General features: G+C 66.0%; 1 protein-coding gene across 5 annotated transcripts; it reads left to right on the top strand.

Moving 5' to 3' along the window:
* The first annotated feature begins 851 nt into the window (after positions 1-851).
* Positions 852-16623, top strand: ENTPD8 (ectonucleoside triphosphate diphosphohydrolase 8). 5 transcript variants are annotated; one of them, XM_068164127.1, is made up of 10 exons: positions 852-893; positions 5750-5881; positions 7202-7319; positions 9362-9512; positions 11312-11471; positions 11950-12180; positions 13489-13752; positions 14131-14241; positions 14502-14636; positions 16159-16623. In XM_068164127.1, exons 2-10 carry the CDS (start codon positions 5762-5764, stop codon positions 16348-16350), a joined length of 1482 nt encoding a protein of 493 aa, XP_068020228.1. In that variant the 5' UTR covers positions 852-893; positions 5750-5761; the 3' UTR covers positions 16351-16623. The 5 variants fall into 5 exon arrangements, with proteins under 5 accessions (XP_068020228.1, XP_068020227.1, XP_068020229.1 ...); XM_068164126.1 differs by having other exon boundaries at positions 874-947; XM_068164128.1 differs by lacking the exon at positions 852-893 and adding an exon at positions 2759-2777.
* Positions 16624-16775: the final 152 nt, after the last annotated feature.

Here is a 16775-nt window from a genome sequence, read left to right as displayed (position 1 = left end):
CCCTGGCCATGGGGACAGGTGGATCCCTGGCTGCGGGGATGGGTCCCTGGCCATGGGGACAGGTGGGTCCCTGGCTGTGGGGATGGGTCCCTGGCCATGGGGACAAGTGGGTCCCTGGCTGTGGGGATGGGTCCCTGGCCATGGGGACAGGTGGGTCCCTGGCTGTGGGGATGGGTCCCTGGCCATGGGGACAGGTGGATGCCAGCCTGAGGGGACAGGTCCTCCACCAGGGTCACAGCTGTGACCTTGGGGACAGCTGGGTCTCTGTCCATGAGGATGGGTCCCATGTGGATGGCTGTGGGGACAAGTCCCTGGCCACGGGACAGGTGAGTCCCTGGCTGTGGGGAAGCATCCTTGGCCGTGCGGCCAGGTGGGTCTCTAGACATCAGTGTGGGTCCTTGGCTTTGAGGACAGGTCTCCACCTGCCAGGTCCCTCCTGTTTCTATCCCGGCCCCCTCTGCCAGCCTGTCTGTGCCTGTGGGGCAGTGTGGGGCACAGCAGAGCAGGTGACAGCAGGGCTGGGTGTGACAGGCTCTGCCCATGTGCTTACACAGCAGGTCAGGGGCCAGGATCTCTGTGGGGCTCCCAGCCCCCAGCTTCTGCCTCCCCCCTGCTCCAGGCTCCCTGGGAGGCAGCGGCACAGCCCGGGCTTGTGGGGAGCTTGGTGGGGAGCTGCCCCTCTCCTGCCCCCGGCAGCCCCGCGGGTGGAGCCCGGGACCGCGCTCCGGCAGCCCAAGGGTTAATGGCAGCCGCTCGGCCCAGCCCGGCTCCGCTCGGCCCCGCTGCCTCCTGGCCCGGCTCTCCTGGGCAGGTTGCTGGTGCGGGGCCAAGGGGAGGGCCACAGCCAGGGCGCGGGGCAGGCTTTGTCCCGGCCGCCGGGCCCCGCACCGCAGGTAGGAGCTGGCAGCGGAGCGAGCGGACACCGGCGGCGGCGGGGGGCAGCTGGGGTGAGCCGCGGGCAGGGCGCGGGGGTGCCCCTGGCTGGGGCTGGGCTGCCAGCGGGCGCTGGGCACAGGGGAGCTGGGCACCCACGCTCCGTGGGCTGGGGGTGCTGCAGAGGGCGGGGGGCACTCGCTGCACGAGGTGCCCACGGTGCGGGGTCAAAGGGCACGGAGGGGACACGGGCAGGGCATGGAGGGCACTGCTGAGCGCCAGTGCTGGTGGGAGAGGTGGGAGGCAGGACACCACTCTGCTCGGCAGAGCTGTGCCCAGCACGGCTCCTTCACCCTCCTGCTGTACTTCTGTCAGCTCTTCTGACTCACACATCCCCAGGGGCACCGCGGGGAGCTCAGCTCCACATTGCCTTCAGCCACAGCGGGGTTCCATCCAGCAGTGCCGCGGAGCCCTTCATCCTGCCACACCAGCATCCCTCTGTCCCTCCGGGTGAGGGATGCAGCAACGTGGGGGACACTGCACTCCTGCTTGCAGAGTACCTTGCTGTCCCCAGACGAGACCAAGAGCAGCCCAAGCTGTGCACAGCTGGGAACATTCCACATGCTGGAATGGCCAGGAGGAGCTCTTGCAGCACTGTGCAGCACATGCCTCTGCCTTAGCTCTGGAATTGCCCTTGCAGCACTGTGCAGCACATGCCTCTGCCTTAGCTCTGGAGCAGCCCTTGCAGCACTGTGCAGCACATGCCTCTGCCTTAGCTCTGGAGCAGCCCTTGCAGCACTGTGCAGCACATGCCTCTGCCTTAGCTCTGGAGCAGCCCTTGCAGCACTGTGCAGCACATGCCTCTTCCTTAGCTCTGGAGCAGCCCTTGCAGCACTGTGCAGCACATGCCTCTGCCTTAGCTCTGGAGCAGCCCTTGCAGCACTGTGCAGCACATGCCTCTTCCTTAGCTCTGGAGCAGCCCTTGCAGCACCATGCAGCTCAGTCCTCCTTAGCTCAGGAGGCATCACCACCACCTTCCCACCCCTGCAGCTCAGCTACCCTGCCCCAGGTGGCAGTGGGTGTTGGTGCTGGCCAGCCCCCATGTGCCCCTGAGCACTGGGCAGACTGCTCAGCCTCTCATACACCTTCTGGCTCCCTCCCCATGCCCTGCTCCCCTCCCTTGGTGTCACTGGCTCTGTGCTGCCTTCACAGGCTGCCTCCTGCCCAGTTAAAAGAGAAGTGGGTTCCTAGCAGAGCAGGTGGAGGCCATTTCCCCCTGCTCCCACGTGCAAAGTGCTGCCCTTTATCATCATCCTTTTGGTATTGTTCCCTCAGGTGGTGCCTGGCACAGAACTTTTCCAGGATGTGTGCTGGGCTGGGGACTTTTCCCAGTGCTGTTGCCTGGAGCAGGGCAATCTCATCCCTGTGGTGCAGTTCTCCTGGGCAAAGCAGCAGTGCTGACAGGAGTGGGGATGTGGCAGTGCAGGCATTCAGCTTGTGCTGTGGCCATAGCCAGGGGAGAGGTCCTGCCTGTAGGATAAGGTCTGATAAGGGTTTCCTGCACTTCTGTGTCCCATGACATGGGCACAGAGAGCAGCAGCTACCCATCAGTATACAGCTCAGGCCAGGCAGGAGATTGCTCCCCTGTGTTAGTCACCAGAGATACTGGCTTCAAAACAGGAACTGGCATCTCCTTGTGCCTTGCCAAAGACCTTTCCTCTCCTGTGTGAGCCACTGAGCTGGCCTGGACAAAGGGCAAGGGGATCTCTGTGCTTTAATGCACTCGTAGGAGACTTGCCTGGCCAAGTGGCAGCACCCAGGTGTCCCCACAGAGCACTGGCAGGGCTGAGCTTCTTCTCATGGCTGTTCCCAGGGACATCCACGGCTCTGCTGAAGCTGGTTCTGTGAGTAGAGGTCAGCCTGGTGCCCCTGGGCTCAGCTGAAGCTGTGGGTAGAGCTCAGCCTGGTGCCCCTGGGCACAGCTGAAGCTGTGGGTAGGGCTCAGCCTGGTGCCCCTGGGCTCAGCTGAAGCTGTGGGTAGAGCTCAGCCTGGTGCCCCTGGGCTCAGCTGAAGCTGTGGGTAGAGCTCAGCCTGGTGCCCCTGGGCTCAGCTGAAACTGTGGGTAGAGGTCAGCCTGGTGCCCCTGGGCACAGCTGATGCTGTGGGTAGAGCTCAGCCTGGTGCCCCTGGGCTCAGCTGAAGCTGTGGGTAGAGCTCAGCCTGGTGCCCCTGGGCTCAGCTGAAACTGTGGGTAGAGGTCAGCCTGGTGCCCCTGGGCTCAGCTGATGCTGTGGGTAGAGCTCAGCCTGGTGCCCCTGGGCTCTGCTGATGCTGTGGGTAGAGCTCAGCCTGGTGCCCCTGGGCTCAGCTGAAACTGTGGGTAGAGGTCAGCCTGGTGCCCCTGGGCTCAGCTGATGCTGTGGGTAGAGGTCAGCCTGGTGCCCCTGGGCTCAGCTGAAGCTGTGGGTAGAGCTCAGCCTGGTGCCCCTGGGCTCAGCTGATGCTGTGGGTAGAGCTCAGCCTGGTGCCCCTGGGCTCAGCTGATGCTGTGGGTAGAGGTCAACCTGGTGCCCCTGGGCTCAGCTGATGCTGTGGGTAGAGGTCAGCCTGGTGCCCCTGGGCTCAGCTGATGCTGTGGGTAGAGCTCAGCCTGGTGCCCCTGGGCTCAGCTGATGCTGTGGGCAGAGCTCAGCCTGGTGCCCCTGGTGCCCCTGGGCTCAGCTAAAGCTGTGGGTAGAGCTCAGCCTGGTGCCCCTGGTGCCCCTGGGCTCAGCTGAAGCTGTGGGTAGAGCTCAGCCTGGTGCCCCTGGTGCCCCTGGGCTCAGCTGATGCTGTGGGCAGAGCTCAGCCTGGTGCCCCTGGTGCCCCTGGGCTCAGCTGATGCTGTGGGTAGAGCTCAGCCTGGTGCCCCTGGTGCCCCTGGGCTCAGCTGATGCTGTGGGTAGAGCTCAGCCTGGTGCCCCTGGGCTCAGCTGATGCTGTGGGCAGAGCTCAGCCTGGTGCCCCTGGGCTCAGCTGATGCTGTGGGTAGAGCTCAGCCTGGTGCCCCTGGGCTCAGCTGATGCTGTGGGTAGAGCTCAGCCTGGTGCTCCTGGTGCCCCTGGGCACAGCTGATGCTGTGGGTAGAGCTCAGCCTGGTGCCCCTGGTGCCCCTGGGCTCAGCTGAAGCTGAAGCTGTGAGTAGAGGTCAGCCTGGTGCTCCTCGTGCCCCTGGGCACTCTGCCTGGGCAGCATGGGCAGGGAGCAGGGTGATGCAGGAGGCAGAGGGAGAGCTGTGGCTTCAGCAAAGCACATCTGGAGCAGCTGTGGGGTGCTGAGCACCAGGAGGTGTCAGCTGCTGGGTGCTGAGCCCGTTGCAGGGAACCAGCCCCTTGGCTTTGCTTATCTGCTGCCATTTCCTACTGCTGCCCCAGGGCTGATTCTGCCTGGGGCTGAGCCCCAGCAGGATGAGCAGGAGGCACAGGACCTGCTTGATCCCCAAGGGCTCCTCCTCACCCTGCTGGCCCTGCCTGCCCTGCAATGCCATCCCTGTGGGCACTTCAGCTTGGCTACAGGGCTGTGTGTGCCCTGTCTGCTGGGGCTCTCTGCTCCTGCCCTGCTGCCTGCCCCTGGGGCTGCAGGAGAGGCTCGGGGGTCACCCAGGAGGCTTGGGGGCAGGAGGGACACTGTCCCTGTGTCCTGCTCCCCTGCTGCAGCACCGAGAGGGGCCGAGGAGAGCTGGAGCAGGCTGCAGGCACATGGCTGGAGATGCAGTTCCCCTGGCTGGAGCAGTGAGGACACGCTCAGGGGGTCTGGGCCTGCTGGGCAGCAGAAGGGACCTGATGGTCCCAAATCTTGTGGGCTGGGGCTTGCGAGGGTGAAGGCTTCAGTGGCAGGGTGTGGGTGCTACAGGGGTGCAGCTCTGTACCCCAGAGGGGGAGACCACACTGGGAGCCAGCCAGGACAGGGTCCTGCTCCCAGCCTGGCACTCCTGCTAGGCACAGGGCCAGTGGGCTGAGCAGGGCAGAGGGCTGAGCAGGGCAGAGGGCTGAGCAGGGCAGAAGGCTGAGCAGGGCAGAGGGCTGAGCAGGGCAGAAGGCTGAGCAGGGCAGGGGGCTGAGCAGGGCAGGGGGCTGAGCAGGGCAGAAGGCTGAGCAGGGCAGGAGGCTGAGCAGGGCAGAGGGCTGAGCAGGGCAGGGGGCTGAGCAGGGCAGGAGGCTGAGCAGGGCAGGGGGCTGAGCAGGGCAGGAGGCTGAGCAGGGCAGGGGGCTGAGCAGGGCAGGGGGCTGAGCAGGGCAGGAGGCTGAGCAGGGCAGGGGGCTGAGCAGGGCAGGAGGCTGAGCAGGGCAGAGGGCTGAGCAGGGCAGGGGGCTGAGCAGGGCAGAGGGCTGAGCAGGGCAGGAGGCTGAGCAGGGCAGAGGGCTGAGCAGGGCAGGAGGCTGAGCAGGGCAGGGGGCTGAGCAGGGCAGAAGGCTGAGCAGGGCAGGAGGCTGAGCAGGGCAGAAGGCTGAGCAGGGCACGAGGCTGAGCAGGGCAGGGGGCTGAGCAGGGCAGGGGGCTGAGCAGGGCAGAAGGCTGAGCAGGGCAGAGGGCCGAGCAGGGCAGGAGGCTGAGCAGGGCAGAGGGCTGGGGCTCAGGCTGCATGCAGGGGGCACCTGCAGGGCTGCAGCTGGGAAGGAAGGGCTGAAAAGGTCCTGCTGGATACCTGCCAGGGAGGGAGCGCTCAGGAGAGGGGGTCCCAGCCCCCCAGACTGCCAAGAGTCTCTCCTAAGAGCAGCTCTGCACTGCAGGATGGCTTCAGGAGGGAAAGGCAAAGCCCTGCATCCAGCCACCAGCTTTGCAGTTTAAGGCTGGGCTTGGAAAAGCCGAGCTGAGAGCTCTGGGCTGCTCCTGCAGGTCGCAGGAGGGATGGCCTACAAAGCCAAGGCTGTGGCAGGACTCTGGGCAGCCACCTGTGTCTTCAGCCTCATCGCCCTCATCCTCAACGTCGTGAAGGTGGAGGATGTCTTCCTGCCTCCTAAAACCAAGGTAGGGCCCTGGGGAGCAGCACAGCCACCCCCTGCTGCCCTGCTCTGCCAGCCCCCCTGCTGCCCTGCTCTGCCAGCCCCCCCTGCTCTGCCAGCCCCCCTGCTGCCCTGCTCTGCCAGCCCCCCTGCTGCCCTGCTCTGCCAGCCCCCCTGCTCTGCCAGCCCCCCTGCTGCCCTGCTCTGCCAGCCCCCCTGCAGCCTTGCTCTGCCAGCCCCCCTGCTCTGCCAGCCCCCCTGCTGCCCTGCTCTGCCAGCCCCCCTGCAGCCTTGCTCTGCCAGCCCCTCTGCTGTGCCAGCCCCTCTGCTGTGCCAGACTGGCTGTGGCTGGCCCCCGGCACAGGACCCTCCCTGGGCTCAGCCCAGGGCTTGTCACCACGATGGGACAGGTCCCACAGGCCTGGCAGGGCTTGGCTTTGCCATGTCCCACGAGTGGCCTTGCCATGTCCCCAGGGCCTGTGATGGTGACTGCAGTGCCAGAGAGCTCTCCCTGCCCTGGCCACATCCTGTGGGGCCACTGCAGCTCCACCAGCAGGGTCACCTGGGGGGCCAGCAGGAGCTCTGCTGCCTTCCCTCGAGCTCCCCTTGCTCTGTGGTGGCTGAAGCTGCTTTACCTGCAGTGCCAGCCCCTGTGCCCTCTGTAGAGATAGCTCAGCTGCCTCCCTGCTGTGCCAGCCCCCCTGCAGCCCTGCTGTGCCAGCCGCCCTGCAGCCCTGCTCTGCCAGCCCCCCTGCTGTGCCAGCCCCCCTGCAGCCCTGCTGTGCCAGTCCCTCTGCTGCCCTGCTGTGCAGCCCCCCTGCTGTGCCAGCCCCCCTGCAGCCCTGCTGTGCCAGCCGCCCTGCAGCCCTGCTCTGCCAGCCCCCCTGCTGTGCCAGCCCCCCTGCAGCCCTGCTGTGCCAGTCCCTCTGCTGCCCTGCTGTGCAGCCCCCCTGCTGTGCAGCCCCCCTGGTGCCCTGCAGGTGCCCCTCTCTGCCCTGCATGGCTGCATCAGGGGCTGGAGGTGGAGCAGGGCTGCTGGAGGCAGGCTCAGCCCAAAGCTGTGCTGCTTGTGTTCAAGGCCAGGAGGCAGAGCAGAAGCTCTCAGGAGCCCTGGGACACAGTGCAGCCCCAGGGGTGCTGTGAGCCTGTGCCACAGGAGGGTCAGGGTTGGAAGGGAGCCCAAGGAGCAGCCAGCTCCAAGGCCCTGGCACGGGCAGGGCCAGCTCCCAGCAGGGCAGGCTGCCCAGAGCCACCTCCTCCAGGGCTGAGGCTCCCAGCAGCTCCTGGGCAGGCTGTGGCAGTGCCCCTCAGGCCTCTCCCTGACGTGTGCCCTCTGTGCCCCCAGTACGGGCTGGTGTTTGACGCTGGCTCCACACACAGCTCTCTCTACATCTACTGCTGGCCTGGGGGCAAGGAGAACGGCACCGGCGTGGTGTCCCAGCTGGAGGCCTGCAGCGTGGAGGGTGAGTGTGCCAGCCCCTGCCCAGCCCTTGCCCGGCCCCGGCCCCGTGCCAGGCTGCCCGTGCCCCGTGCCCAGCCCAGGGGGGTGGCCGGTGCCGGGGGTGGGAAGTGGCCAAGAGCCCCCAGGGGCACTGAGCCCTTGGGCATCTCCAGGCACGTGGAGTGCTGCTGCCCAGGCGGGTGCCAGGCGGTGCCAGGCGGTGGCAGGGGGCCTGGAGGGGAGGGCCGGGCTGGGGAGGGGAGGCAGTGCCAGCTGAGTGGTCGCTGGGGCTGGGCTGGGGCTGGCAGAGGCTGTGTCCTCCCCGGTGCCAGCCTGCTGGATCGCTCTCCCAGCCTCCCCCAGCGCTCTGGGTGCCGACTCCTTCGGTGTGCCCTGGGCCAAAGGGGCTGAGGGAGCAACCAAGTCGTGGTAGGGGCTGTGGGCTGCAGCCCCTGGGGAGCCCTGCAGGAGCTGGGGGATCCCGAGGTGGGGAAGGGATTTGTGCCCCAGGTGCTGTGGTCCCTAGAGCCAGTCCAGGCTGGCAGCTGGTGGCTGTGCATCAGCTGCCAGCTTGGGGTGCTGGCTGAGCAGAGTTTGTTCCTTCCCTCTGGCAGCCACTTCCTTCTCTTCTCCCCACACTCTCTCCCTGCAGTTTCTTTCCTGGCCTGGGCTTTGGTGTTGCCACAGGGGCTGCTAAGGGCTCTGCAGGAGTCCTTAATCAGGGCTGGGCTCCTGTGGGCTCCTCACTGCCTCTGCAGATTTCATCTTGGTGCCTGGCTGGCACCAAACACAGCAGAGCTTTGTGGCTGGGACATCTGGGTGCTGCCAGGGAGGTCCAGAGAGCTCCCTGGGCCTGGGGAATGAGTGGATGTGACCCAGAATCACAGAAGGGTAGTGGCTGGAAGGGACCTCAGAGCATCCAGTCCACTCCCCCTGGTGGGGCAGGATCACCCAGAACAGATCACACAGAAACACATCCAGAAGGGCTTTGAATGCCACCAGAGGTGGAGACCCCACAGCCTCTCTGAGCAGCCTGCTCCAGGGCTCTGCCACCCTAAAAGTGAAGCATTTGTTCCTTATGTTCCCATGGACCCTCCTGTGCTCCCCCTGGTGTCCCTGCCCCTTGTCCTGACACCACTGGATGGAGCCAGGCTGACCCCCACCCCATGGGCTCCGATGGCTGGTGGCTGTGCATCAGCTGCCAGCTTGGGGTGCTGGCTGGGCAGAGTTTGTTCCTTCCCTCTGGCAGCCACTTCCTTCTCTTCTCCCCACACTCTCTCCCTGCAGTTTCTTTCCTGGCCTGGGCTTTGGTGTTGCCACAGGGGCTGCTAAGGGCTCTGCAGGAGTCCTTAATCAGGGCTGGGTTCCTGTGGGCTCCTCACTGCCTCTGCAGCCAGGAGGCCTCCCCAGGGGTGCCCAGGCAGTGGTGAGAGAGCTCTGAGGTCACTTCCAGCCCAGGCTGTGTGGTGCTGTGTGGCAGTTACTGGTTAACTGCAAAGGTCTGGCAGAGGGCAAAGTGTAAGGGAAGGAGTGTGTGAGGTAATGGTGATAATGGTGTGCAAAGCTCAGGGGAAGGTAAACAGAGACACTGCCTCCCCTCAGCCTCTCCCTGCCCACCACAGGACCCTGCTGGTGCTCAGACCTGCTGCCAGCCTCTAGGAAAGGAAACTCCAGCAGTGCAGAGGCCACCTCTGCAAGTCCCTGTGGGCTCCACACAGCCTCCCAGTGGGACCAGGGGATGTCCCATGGCTCTGTTTGTGCACCAGGTCCTGTGGGACTGGCTGCTGCCTTTGGGCCTCCCTGGCACAAAGTTTGTGCTCAGCACCACAAGAAGCCTGTGATGGGCAGGAGCTCAGCTCCTGCTCCTGCAGTGTGCTCTGGCTGTGCTGAGGGTGCTGCCTGCAGGCAGCCCAGCTCTGAGCACTGCCCTTCCAGGGACACCCTTGGCAAGGACTGGCTCATGGCATGCAGGGAATAACCCCTGGGGGCTTTCTGGGTGGACATCCTGCTGCCCTGTGCCTCCTGGGTGGCCCTGAGCTCTCCATCCCTTGGTGCCCTCTGCAGGACCTGGCATCTCCAGCTATGCAGACAACCCTGCTGGGGCTGGAGCCAGCCTGAAGCCCTGCCTGGACAGGGCCATGGAGATTGTTCCTGCTGAGCAGCAGCAGGAGACCCCAACCTACCTGGGGGCCACGGCAGGCATGAGGCTGCTGAGGTACTGGCACTGCCCTGAGCTGTCTCCTCCAAGCCCTCCCTGCCTCATGGTTCTGCAGGGGGCTGGGGGCATGGGGAGCTGGGAGCATAGGGGGCTGGGAGCATGGGGGCTGGGAGCATGGGGGGCTGGGAGCATGGGATGCTAGGGGCATGGGGGTTGGGAGCATGGGGGGCTGGGAGCATGGGATGCTAGGGGCATGGGGGCTGGGAGCATGGGGGCTGGGAGCATGGGGGGCTGGGAGCATGGGATGCTAGGGGCATGGGGGCTGGGAGCATGGGGGCTGGGAGCATGGGGGGTGGGAGCATGGGATGCTAGGGGCATGGGGGGCTGGGAGCTTGGGGGCTGGGAGCATGGGGGGCTGGGAACTTGGGGGCATGGGGGCACGGGGGGCTGAGAGCATGGGGGGCTGGGAGCATGTGGGGCTGGGAACTTGGGGGGCTGGGAGCATGGGGGGCTGGGGGCATGGGGGGCCGGGAGCATGGGGGGCTGGGAGCATAGGGGGCTGGGGGCATGGGGGTTGAGAGCATAGGGGGCTGGGAGCATGGGGGGCTGGGGGCATGGGGGTTGAGAGCATAGGGGGCTGGGAGCATGGGGGCTGGGGGCATGGGGGGCTGGGGGCATGGGGGTTGAGAGCATAGGGGGCTGGGAGCATGGGGGCTGGGGGCATGGGGGGCTGGGGGCATGGGGGTTGAGAGCATAGGGGGCTGGGAGCATGGGGGGCTGGGAGCATGGGGGGCTGGGGGCATGGGGGGGCTGGGAACTTGGGGGCTGGGAGCATGGGGGGATGGGAACTTGGAGGGCTGGGAGCATGGGGGGCTGGGAGCATGGGATGCTAGGGGCATGGGGGCTGGGAGCATGGGGGGCTGGGGGCATGGGGGGCTGGGAACTTGGGGGCTGGGAGCATGGGGGGCTGGGAGCATGGGAATCTAGGGGCATGGGGGCTGGGAGCATGGATTGCTAGGGGCATGGGGGCTGGGAGCATGGATTGCTAGGGGCATGGGGGCTGGGAGCAGGGGATGCTAGGGGCATGGGGGCTGGGAGCAGGGGATGCTAGGGGCATGGGGCTGGGAGCAGGGGATGCTAGGGGCATAGGGGGCTGGGAGCAGGGGATGCTAGGGGCATGGGGGCTGGGAGCATGGGGGCTGGGAGCAGGGGATGCTAGGGGCATGGGGGCTTGGAGCATGGGTTGCTGGGGGCATGGGGGGCTGGGAGCATGGGGGGCTGGGGGCATGGGGGGCTGGGAGCATGGGGGTTGGGAGCAGGGGATGCTAGGGGCATGGGGGCTGGGAGCAGGGGATGCTAGGGGCATGGGGGCTGGGGGCATGGGGGGCTGGGAGCATGGGGGGCTGGGAGCATGGGGGCTGGGAGCAGGGGATGCTAGGGGCATGGGGGCTGGGGGCATGGGGGGCTGGGAGCATGGGGGGCTGGGAGCATGGGGGCTGGGAGCAGGGGATGCTAGGGGCATGGGGGCTGCAGCCTGGGCAGGCTGTGGTGCTGGGCAGAGCCTCTGTGCCTGCAGTCCAGGGGGGTGAAGAAGAGAGCTGCTTGCTGTGCCCATGGGGAAAGCACTCCAGCCCCAGGCTGGCAGCAGCCCCAGGCGGGGCTGAAGCTCCTCTGCAGGCTGGCATGAAGGAGCCCTCCCCATGCTGGTGCAGAGCCCCCAGGCAGCACTGTTGGCTGCAGCACAGCAGCTGAGGGCTTCGCTGCTTTCGCCCTGCCTCGGAGCAGCCCTGGTGCCGCAGGAGCTGGCCAGCCCTGGGCTCCTGCAGCACAAGGTCTGTGTCTCCTGGCCTGGGCAGGGAGCAGAACAGCAGCAAGGCTGAGCAGGTGCTGGCTGAGGTTGCCAAGGCCATCGGGCAGTACCCTGTGGACTTCCGCGGGGCTCGGATCCTGTCGGGGAACGAGGAGGGCTCCTTGGGCTGGATCACTGTCAACTACCTGCTGGAGACTCTGCTCAAGGTGGGCTGGGGGCTGGGGCAGGGGGGAGTGTGGGTGAGCAGTGCCTGTCTGAGCTGCAGCCAGGGTTCCTGATGCCCAGGGGAGGGAAAGCAATGCAGATCATGGCAGACAAATGCAGCCTGTGGGAGCCAAGTGCAGGCTCAGCTCCAGCACGGTGCCTCTCACTCTCAAAGGGCTTTGCTTGGTCTCCAGCCTGGTTCCCTGCTCTCCTGTTGGTCCATTTTGGCACCCCAGGGGTGCAACAGTATCAGGGGCCAGGTGGAAGGGTTGCTCTTTCTCTCCTCCAAGCCTCTGCATCCCAGCTGATGTGCAGCAGCCAGACTGCAGTGCTCCATGGATGTCTGTGTGGGTCAGGGACATAGGCAGGGAGCCAGGACATGGAAGGCCCCTCAGGGGCTTCCTGGAGGGCAGGGCAGGGCAGTGCAGGGAGTGTGGCTGCCTGCAGCTGGTACTAACTCTTGCTGCCTTCTTGGGGCAGTATTCCTTTGCAGGGCGTTGGGAGCACCCCAGGGACAGCCAGGTCCTGGGAGCCCTGGACCTCGGGGGAGCCTCCACACAGATCACCTTCCAGCCTGGAGTCCCCATCGAGGACAGCAACACCTCTGTGCTCTTCAGGCTGTACAGCACTGACTACTCCCTCTACACCCACAGCTACCTCTGCTATGGGCAGACACAAGCCCTGAAGATGCTGATGGCAACTCTCCACAAGGTAGCACAGCCCCTGCTCACCAGGACCTGGCAGCCACCTGCTGCTGCCCCCACAGCCTCCTCCAGCAGTGCTGGGCATGCCTGTGGAAAAGCTGTTAGGGATCTGGGAGTTTCCTCGAGTTCAAAGGCCTGGGAGAGGCTTGGGTCTTACCAACTGCAGCAAAAGGCTGTCCCTTTTGGGTGGGAGGTGTTGGTGGCTCCCTGCCAGGCTCCTCTTGGCCACACACTGGCATGGAATGGTCCTCTCCCCAGCCCAGCTGTATCCTGAGCTTCCTTCCTGCCTCCATGCACTCAGCCTCCCTCAGCTTCTGCCTGGAGAGAGGATTCCCAACACAGCTCCTGACCACTGCTCCAGCACTGGGCTCCTTCTGGGTCCAGCACTGGGCTCCTCAGTTCAGGAAAGATGTTGAGCTGCTGGAAGGTGTCCAGAGAAGGGCAAGAAAGCTGGGGAGGGGTCTGGAGCACAGCCCTGTGAGGAGAGGCTGAGGGAGCTGGGGTTGCTTAGCCTGGAGAAGAGGAGGCTCAGGGGAGACCTTCTTGCTCTCTGCAACTCCCTGCAGGGAGGTTGTAGCCAGGTGGGGGTTGGTCTCTTCTCCCAGGCACCCAGCAGCAGAACAAGAGGACACAGTCTCAAGCTGTGCCAGGGGAGGTTTAGGTTGGCTGTTAGGAAGAAATTCTTCCCAGCAAGAGAGATTGGCCATGGGGATGTGCTGCCCAGGGAGGTGGTGGAATCCCCATCCCTGGAGGTGTTTAGGAAGAGCCTGGCTGAGGCCCTTGGTGCCATGGTTGAGTTGATCAGATGGTGCTGGGGGAGAGGTTGGACTGGATGACCTCTGAAGTCTTTTCCAACCTGGCTAATTCTATTCTATGCTGTGCTATGCTGTGCTGTGCTGTGCTATGCTGTGCTGTGCTGTGCTGTGCTCTTCTGTCCCAGCTTGTCTCAGCACTGTGGGGTCAGGGGTGCTCAGGGAGCATGCAGGTGGGCTCCACCTCTCGTCCCTTCTGGGCTGGGGCCTGCAGGATGCCATGGGCACCGTGAATGCCAAGAGCAAGGAGCTCTCCATGCAGGCCACACACTGCCCTGGGGGTTAGCACCCAGGGGAGGTGCTGGGGCATTCCCCCCCCTCCCCAGCATGGCTCAGCAGGGCCAGCAGCAGCTGCAGGCAGCTTAGTCACGGGAAGGATGGATCCTGCTCCTCCTCAAACCCTGCTGGGGGCCAGGTCTTGCTCTGTGGGCATGTCTGAGTGCAGGATGGGCAGTGGGGTGAGGTCTCACTGCTGTCCCACTAACAGCTCCTGCTGTCCCCAGGGCAGCTCATCTCCCCAGCAGATCTCCCACCCCTGCTACCCCCTGGGCTACCAGGAGAACCTCACCGTGGCACAGCTCTACGACAGCCCCTGTGTGCAGGCACCAAGCACAGCCAGCCCTGCAGAGAGCCTGAGTGTGAGAGGCACAGGGCAGCCAGCAGCCTGCAGTGCTGCCATCCAGGAGCTCTTCAACTTCAGCTGTGGGGCCAATGAGAGCTGTGGCTTCAACGGGGTCTATCAGCCCCCCCTGCGGGGAGAGTTCTTCGTAAGGAGCCAGCCCGGGGCTGGGGTGGGGGAGGAGGCAGGGTGGGAGCCTCTCTGCCACTGCTTGTGGGCAAGGGGGAGAGGGGACCCCAGAACCAGTCCCATCTGCAAACCTCCTGTGCTGGGAGGTGGCTTCTGCCTCCTGCCACGTCCCAGACTTCCCTGAGGGGAACAGGAAGGTCCTGTCCCAAGGAGCAGGTCTGAGCTAGCTCAGAGCACAGGCAGCAGCCCCAAGACATTGTGGCAGACCATCAGCTGGGTGCTGGATGCAGAACCCTGGCAAAGACATGGGGCCCTGTGCCCAGGCAGGAGGGGCCCTGGCTCTGGATTTGGGGTGAGGAAGGGGTTGTGGTTTTCACCATCTCCCCATCACCCCCAGGCCTTCTCTGGGTTCTACTACACCTTTGACTTCCTGAACCTCACCAGCCTGCAGTCTCCAAGTGATGTCAACTCCACAATCCAGGACTTCTGCAGGAGGAACTGGACAGAGGTCAGTGCCTTGTGGGGGGCAGCAGGGAGCCCTGTGCTGGTCCTGTCCCAGCTCTCTGCAGGAGCACACATCCTGCTGTTCCCCGGGCTAGGCAGGGGCTCTGAGCAGGTTTCCTCCATCCCTGGAGGTGTTTGCAGCCAGGCTGGATGTGGCTGTGAGCAACCTGCTGCAGTGTGAGGTGTCCCTGGCCATGGCAGGGGGTTGGGACTGGCTTATTCCAGCCCTGACAGCTCTGTGATGCCTTCCTCACTGCCCCACAGCTGGTGGAGACCTACCCCGAGGCCAGGGAGCACCTGCACTCCTACTGTGCCACAGCAACCTACATCCTGACCCTGCTGCTGGAGGGCTACAAGTTCGACGAGCAGAGCTGGAGCAGCCTCCACTTCAGCCGGCAGGTAAAGCCCCCGCGGCGCCGGCCTGGCCCTGCCCTGCACTGCCCTGCCCTGCCCTGCCCTGCGCTGCCCTGCCCTGCCCTGCCCTGCCCTGCCCTGCCCGGCCCTGCCCTGCCCTGCCCTGCCCTGCCCGGCCCTGCACTGCCCTGCCCGGCCCTGCGCTGCCCTGCCCTGCCCGGCCCTGCCCTGCCCGGCCCTGCCCTGCGCTGCCCTGCCCTGCCCTGCCTTGCCCTGCGCTGCCCTGCCCTGCCCGGCCCTGCCCTGCCCGGCCCTGCCCTGCGCTGCCCTGCCCTGCCCTGCCTTGCCCTGCGCTGCCCTGCCCTGCGCTGCCCTGCCCTGCCCTGCCTTGCCCGGCCCTGCCCTGCCCTGCGCTGCCCTGCCCTGCCCTGCCCGGCCCTGCGCTGCCCTGCCCTGCCCTGCGCTGCCCTGCCCTGCGCTGCCCTGCCCTGCCTTGCCCTGCCCTGCGCTGCCCTGCCCTGCGCTGCCCTGCCCTGCCTTGCCCTGCGCTGCCCTGCGCTGCCCTGCCCTGCCCTGCGCTGCCCTGCCCGGCCCAGCCTTGCCCTGCCCTGCCCTGCACTGCCCTGCACTGCCCAGCCCAGCCCAGCCCTGCCCTGCCCAGCCCTGCCCAGCCCAGCCCTGCCTTGCCCAGCCCAGCCCAGCCCTGCCCAGCCCAGCCTTGCCCAGCCCAGCCCAGCCCAGCCTTGCCCAGCCCAGCCCTGCCTTGCCCAGCCCAGCCCAGCCTTGCCCAGCCCAGCCCTGCCCAGCCCAGCCTTGCCCAGCCCAGCCCTGCCCAGCCTTGCCTTGCTCTGCCCTGCCCAGCCCAGCCCTGCCCAGCCCTGCCTTGCCCAGCCCTACCCAGCCCAGCCCAGCCCAGCCCTGCCTTGCCCAGCCCAGCCCAGCCCAGCCCTGCCTTGCCCAGCCCTACCCAGCCCAGCCCAGCCCATCCCAGCCCAGCCCATCCCAGCCCAGCCCTGCCCAGCCCAGCCCATCCCAGCCCAGCCCATCCCAGCCCTGCCCAGCCCAGCCCTGCCCAGCCCAGCCCAGCAGCACCCTGCACTCCCTTCCGCCTCACCTGGTGGCTGCCTCCCAGCCAGCCCAGCACAGCTTCTCTCTTCCTTCCCTGCCCCCAGCCTCTGGCACCGGCTGGTTGCTGGGGCCTGCTGGTGGGCACAGCCGCTGATGTTATGGGGGGCAGAGAAGTGGGGGGCAGGATTGGGCCACTGAGATGTTGGGCAGAACTGATGTGGGCCTCAGAGAGAAGCTGGTGGTGGTCTCCTGCCCCCTTTGACCCCATCTGAAGTGGGAGGGGAGCTCAGCCCCCTGTGCAGGCAGCTGTGGAGCAGGGCAGCCCTCCCTGCTGAGCTGCCCTTGGGAAGGGGGCAGGGGGAAGCTCTCCCACTGCTGCTGGCAAGATCAGGTGCAGGCAGAGCTGGTGGAGAGGTGGCTGCCAGCCCCTGGCACTGCAGTGCCCTGGCAGGGCAGGGCAGGGCAGGGGTGGGTAATGGCCTCTGCTCTCTCGCCCCAGGCAGGCGGCACAGACCTGGGCTGGACGCTGGGCTACATGCTGAACCTCACCAACATGATCCCTGCAGAGGGCCTGTGCCAGCTCAAGGGCCACCAGCCCAGCCTGTGGGCAGGGGCTGTCTCCTTCCTCGTACTGGCCATGCTGACAGGCCTGCTGGCCCTTTGCCTCCACTACCTCTGGAAAACCAAGTAGCTCCCAGCCCCTGCCCGCTGAGCTGGGCAGGAAGTGGGGCAGGAGGTGGAGGAGGAGGAGGAGGAGGAAGGCATTAGAGCCATCTCCACTGCTCAGGAGGGCCAGCTGGGTCATCTCTGCAAAGGTGCCACAGGTGGCAAAGGTGTCTTGAGCTCTGGAGGGGCCTCCAGGAGGAAAAGCCTCCTTCAGGCTGGCTGAAGCTGGCCAGGACGTGGTGGTTTGGCACAGGCCAGATGAATGCAAACTGGAAATAAACTGAGTGTGGTTCTCAAAGGAGAGCTGCTGGCCAGCCTGGCACAGCTCCCTCTGCTCCCCCAGTGCTGCTGGGCTGCCCTGCCAGGCACCTGAGGCCACCCCAGGCCTGAGGAGGGGGATGACCTCCCCTGCACCCTGCCCTGGGCAGGCTGTGCCGGGCTGTTGTGGTG

Source organism: Melanerpes formicivorus, unplaced genomic scaffold, assembly GCF_026170545.1.
Source record: "Melanerpes formicivorus ecotype bairdi unplaced genomic scaffold, bMelFor1.0.p_v2 SCAF_77, whole genome shotgun sequence".
Taxonomy (NCBI): Eukaryota; Metazoa; Chordata; class Aves; order Piciformes; family Picidae; genus Melanerpes; species Melanerpes formicivorus.
Note: the sequence above shows the minus strand (reverse complement) of the source record. Positions and strands in the feature narration are given on the sequence as shown.

Coding starts and splice junctions, on each gene's coding strand:
- ENTPD8 (XM_068164131.1), top strand. CDS start 4,612: ATGGCTGGAGATGCAGTTCCCCTGGCTGGAGCA. Junction 5,882..7,201: donor TCCTGCCTCCTAAAACCAAG/GTAGGGCCCTGG, acceptor CTGTGCCCCCAG/TACGGGCTGGTGTTTGACGC. Junction 13,753..14,130: donor CCCTGCGGGGAGAGTTCTTC/GTAAGGAGCCAG, acceptor CATCACCCCCAG/GCCTTCTCTGGGTTCTACTA.